At 47.6% G+C, this 5,874-nt stretch overlaps 1 protein-coding gene across 1 annotated transcript; it reads left to right on the top strand.

Annotated features, from left to right (window-relative positions):
• The first annotated feature begins 1,283 nt into the window (after window positions 1-1,283).
• Window positions 1,284-3,422, top strand: LOC123751556 (protein starmaker-like). The gene has a single exon (XM_045733647.1). It carries the CDS (start codon window positions 1,284-1,286, stop codon window positions 3,420-3,422), a length of 2,139 nt encoding a protein of 712 aa, XP_045589603.1.
• The last annotated feature ends 2,452 nt before the right edge of the window (window positions 3,423-5,874 follow it).

The raw sequence follows: 5,874 nt of genomic DNA, 5'->3' as shown, positions 1-5,874 counted from the left end.
CCTAATGTAAGAATTGTAAATAAATAGAAACGAGGCAAAAAAAGGTTGAGAAATTTCATGTGGGTGGTTTCTGGATCAGCCAGGCTGTGATGGGCGTATGTGTGTTTGTAAGCTACAAGGCAAGCAGTCTTACAGGCAAGGCCGGCCACAGGCTATCTTGAAATCTTGAGGTTATGTTTAAATGATTTCGGGGCTTAGAGTCCCCCGCGGCCCGGTCCTCGACCAGGCCTCCTTTTTGTTACACACCCCCAGGAAGCAGCCCGTAGCAGCTGTCTAACTCCCAGGGACCTATTTACTGCTAGGTGAACAGGGGCATTAGCGTGAAAGCAACTCTGCTCATTTGTTTCCGCCTCCACCGGGAATCGAACCCGGGACCTCAGGACTACGAATGCGAAGCGCTGTCTAGTCAGCCGTCAAGCCCAGATCCAATCAGCCGCAGGCCTGTCACACACACACACACACACACGCACACGCACACAAGCATGCATACATACATACACACACACACACACACGAACACACACACACACACACACACACAAAGCATGCATACATACATACACACACACACACACACACACGAACACACACACACACACACACACGCACACGCACACAAGCATGCATACATACATGCATACATACATACATACACACACACATACATACACACACACACACACACACGAACACACACGAACACACACGAACACACACGAACACACACGAACACACACGAACACACACACACACACACACACACACACAAGGGAGGTGAGGCAGGACCTCAGACTCAGTTGGCAAGAAAAATGCCAGGTCTTTGGAGGTAAGCCGGTAAGAGCGAGAATCATACTCCCAGACAGAGAGATTCCCGACCTTGTGTCATGCCTCGCGATACACACTTGTCTCCTGTATGAAAGTGAAATTGAAAAAAAGTCTGAGGAAAACCTCATTTCCATATTCACAGGGAGGAGGAGGGGGGGGGGGGGTGTGAGGGGAGGTGAGAGAGGGAAGGAGAGATGAGGGAGATTGATGATGTGAGGCACAGGAGTGAGTAAGAGAAGGCATGAGTAAGGTGGTGAGTAAAGTTTCTCACACTTCAGGTACTGGAATAGACAAAAATATATGTAAGGAGTAAGAACGGAGAAGAAAAGCGTGGGAGAAGAGGGGAAGAGAGAAGAGGGAAGGAGAGGGAAGGAGAGGGAGGGGAGAGAGAAGGAGAGAGGGGGGGAGGGAGAGGAAGACTTGGGAATAAATTCGAGTAATATGTTGGAATAAATGTTATGGAAGATGAAGGACGCCGACTCAGGGGAGGCAAGACTGAGGACACACGGAGCAAGACTGAGGACACACGAAGCAAGACTGAGGACACACGGAGCAAGACTGAGGACACACGAGACAAGACTGAGGACACACGAGACAAGACTGAGGACACACGAGACAAGACTGAGGACACACGAGACAAGACTGAGGACACACGAGACAAGACTGAGGACACACGAGGCAAGACTGAGGACACACGAGACAAGACTGAGGACACACGAGACAAGACTGAGGACACACGAGACAAGACTGAGGACACACGAGACAAGACTGAGGACACACGAGACGAGACTGAGGACACACGAGACAAGACTGAGGACACACGAGACAAGACTGAGGACACACGAGACAAGACTGACGACACACGAGACAAGACTGACGACACACGAGACAAGACTGACGACACACGAGACAAGACTGACGACACACGAGACAAGACTGACGACACACGAGACAAGACTGACGACACACGAGACAAGACTGACGACACACGAGACAAGACTGACGACACACGAGACAAGACTGAGGACACACGAGACAAGACTGAGGACACACGAGACAAGACTGAGGACACACGAGACAAGACTGAGGACACACGAGACAAGACTGACGACACACGAGACAAGACTGACGACACACGAGACAAGACTGACGACACACGAGACAAGACTGACGACACACGAGACAAGACTGACGACACACGAGACAAGACTGAGGACACACGAGACAAGACTGAGGACACACGAGGCAAGACTGAGGACACACGAGGCAAGACTGAGGACACACGAGGCAAGACTGAGGACACACGAGGCAAGACTGAGGACACACGAGGCAAGACTGAGGACACACGAGGCAAGACTGAGGACACACGAGGCAAGACTGAGGACACACGACACAAGACTGAGGACACACGACACAAGACTGAGGACACACGACACAAGACTGAGGACACACGAAGCAAGACTGAGGACACACGAAGCAAGACTGAGGACACACGAAGCAAGACTGAGGACACACGAAGCAAGACTGAGGACACACGAAGCAAGACTGAGGACACACGAAGCAAGACTGAGGACACACGAAGCAAGACTGAGGACACACGACACAAGACTGAGGACACACGACACAAGACTGAGGACACACGACACAAGACTGAGGACACACGACACAAGACTGAGGACACACAAGACAAGACTGTGGACACACAAGACAAGACTGAGGACACACGAGGCAAGACTGAGGACACACGAGGCAAGACTGAGGACACACGAGGCAAGACTGAGGACACACGAGGCAAGACTGAGGACACACGAGGCAAGACTGAGGACACACGAGGCAAGACTGAGGACACACGAGGCAAGACTGAGGACACACGACACAAGACTGAGGACACACGACACAAGACTGAGGACACACGACACAAGACTGAGGACACACGAAGCAAGACTGAGGACACACGAAGCAAGACTGAGGACACACGAAGCAAGACTGAGGACACACGAAGCAAGACTGAGGACACACGAAGCAAGACTGAGGACACACGAAGCAAGACTGAGGACACACGAAGCAAGACTGAGGACACACGACACAAGACTGAGGACACACGACACAAGACTGAGGACACACGACACAAGACTGAGGACACACGACACAAGACTGAGGACACACAAGACAAGACTGTGGACACACAAGACAAGACTGAGGACACACAAGACAAGACTGTGGACACACAAGACAAGACTGAGGACACACGAGACAAGACTGAGGACACACGAGACAAGACTGAGGACACACGAGACAAGACTGAGGACACACGAGACAAGACTGAGGACACACGACACAAGACTGTGGACACACAAGACAAGACTGAGGACACACGACACAAGACTGTGGACACACAAGACAAGACTGAGGACACACGAAGCAAGACTGAGGACAAAAGGCAAGAACGTATCCTGAAGCTAACAAATGTAGAGAAATGTAACAGAAAGAGAACTAAGATAAACTACAACATAAGGGACAGAGGGGAGAAGAAAGAGAGAGATAAAGAAGGGGGAAAAGCAGTGAGTGGAAAAGACATAGGAGAAACACAGAGATAACTGCGGGAGATAAGCGAGAAATTGATGATGAAAATACTGGAAGCTGAGCGAAGGAGGAGAGAGGTGGAAGGATTGAAGGAGAAGAGGAGGAGGATAGGATAAAGAAGGGAGGATGGCTCAAGTAAGAGAGAGAGGGTCGTGGTGACGTAGGGAGATGAAAGGAGAATAAATGAAAAAGAAAGAAAGAACAGGAATCAATAGAATAGAAAACTAAGAAATAGAAATAGAAAGCTAAGAAATAGAAATAGAAAGAAATAGAATAGAAAATAGAAAACGGAGGTGAGAAACAAAGACAAGAGAACACCCAAAGATGGAAATATTCAAGAATAAACATGCAAGAAAAAGAAAAAACGATCAACAGAATATTCTGTAAAATGGGAGAGAGGGGAGAGGGAGAGGAGGAGATGATGATGAGAAAGATGCTGGAGATGGGAGGGGATGGGAGGGGATGCTGGGACTGAGGGATGACTAATGATAAGGGCGGGAGATGATTGTTATGGGACTGGCGCTGGTGGGCTAGGGGATAGTTGGAGAGTGGGTCCGGTAATGAGGGGAGGAAATGAAAAGGAAAGGGATGATAAGCGATACTAAACTCCAAACTTAGGTGTCCAATACACCATGTGTCAACTTTGTGAAAGTGTCGTTTACACTATGTGTGAACTTTGTGAAAGTGTCACAATACACATTGTGTCAACTTTGTGAAAGTGTCACAATACACAATGTGTCAACTTTGTAAAAATGTCGAATACACCATGTGTCAACTTTGTGAAAGTGTCCAATACATCATGTGTCAACTTTGTGAAAGTGTCACAATACACAATGTGTCAACTTTGTGAAAGTGTCACAATACACAATGTGTCAACTTTGTGAAAGAGAAAACATGGAGTCCCTTGAACATTATGCTGTAGAATGTCCCATATTGACTGACTTTCGCCCTCCCGGGCTGAGGTATGCTGAACTCTGTAAGTACTCTGTAACTCTGTAAATAGCAGTCCAGTTCTCTGACCTCTCAGCCAGCGATTGTCAAAACTTCCATAATAGAGCTTCAGTATTCGCCCTAGTTGTGCTTCCTGGGTGTTGAGCTTCGGCTCGTTGGACCCGCCTCTCAATTGCTAATCAACTGGTTTACAGATTCCTGAGCCTATTAGGCTCTATGGCTCTATCATATCTACATTGTAAGTAGATATTGTAATTTTAGACAGTGAGGTGTAGAGAAGATTGCATTGAGAGGGATGGTACTATGTTATCTTGGAAGTATAAGATCACGTTCTGTGATCTATGCCTTGGCTCTAAAAGTTATCAAGCGCCATACCATAACTATTAGTGTGGGGAAGGCGTGGATGATTCGCCTGTGTGTTTCAAGAAGTGCTGAGCAAGGTGCACATGAATTATTTTTAGTATTAATATTTATAATTAATTTTGTGTCTAATCATAGACACACACACACACACACACACACAGGAGCAGGAGACCAGATACAAGGTATCACTTGGGAGATGAAATACTGCAAGAGTCGGAGAGAGAGAAAGACCTGGGGGTTGATATCACGCCAGACCTGTCCCCTGAAGCTCATATCAAGAGGATAACATCAGCGGCATATGCCAGGTTGGCTAACATAAGAACGGCCTTTAGAAACTTGTGTAAGGAATCTTTCAGAACATTATATACCACATATGTCAGACCAATCCTGGAGTATGCAGCTCCAGCATGGAGTCCATATCTAGTCAAGGATAAGACTAAACTGGAAAAGGTTCAAAGGTTTGCCACCAGACTAGTACCCGAGCTGAGAGGTATGAGCTGCGAGGAGAGACTACGGGAATTGAACCTCACTTCGTTGGAAGACAGAAGAGTTAGGGGGGACATGATCACCACATTCAAGATTCTCAAGGGAATCGACAGGTTTGATAAAGACAGGCTGTTTAACACAAGGGGCACACGCACAAGGGGACACAGGTGGAAACTGAGTGCCCAAATGAGCCTCAGAGATATTAGAAAGAACTTTTTTAGTGTCAGAGTGGTTGACAAATGGAATGCATTAGGAAGTGATGTGGTGGAGGCTGACTCCATACACAGTTTCAAGTGTAGATATGACAGAGCCCGATAGGCTCAGGAACCTGTACACCAGTTGATTGACGGTTGAGAGGCGGGACCAAAGAGCCAGAGCTCAACCCCCGCAAGCACAACTAGGTGAGTACAACTAGGTGAGTACACACACATACGACCAAGTAGAGAGCCTTCGGGATTCGCAGCTCATGAATTCAATTTTCGGCTGAGACAGAAACAGTTGAGCACTGTCTGTCGTCTTAGGCTAGATCTAAGATGTTAGTAACATCTTAGATCATCTTAGTAGTTAGTTAGGTGGTGGCTCGGGCATGAATAGCCCGTAAGTCGGAGATTTTTAAAAGTGAATGTGATCTTTAGCAGTGAAGGATGAGAGAGATCTCAATATTGT

Source organism: Procambarus clarkii, chromosome 13 (assembly GCF_040958095.1).
Source record: "Procambarus clarkii isolate CNS0578487 chromosome 13, FALCON_Pclarkii_2.0, whole genome shotgun sequence".
In the NCBI taxonomy this organism is placed as follows: Eukaryota; Metazoa; Arthropoda; class Malacostraca; order Decapoda; family Cambaridae; genus Procambarus; species Procambarus clarkii.
Note: the sequence above shows the minus strand (reverse complement) of the source record. Positions and strands in the feature narration are given on the sequence as shown.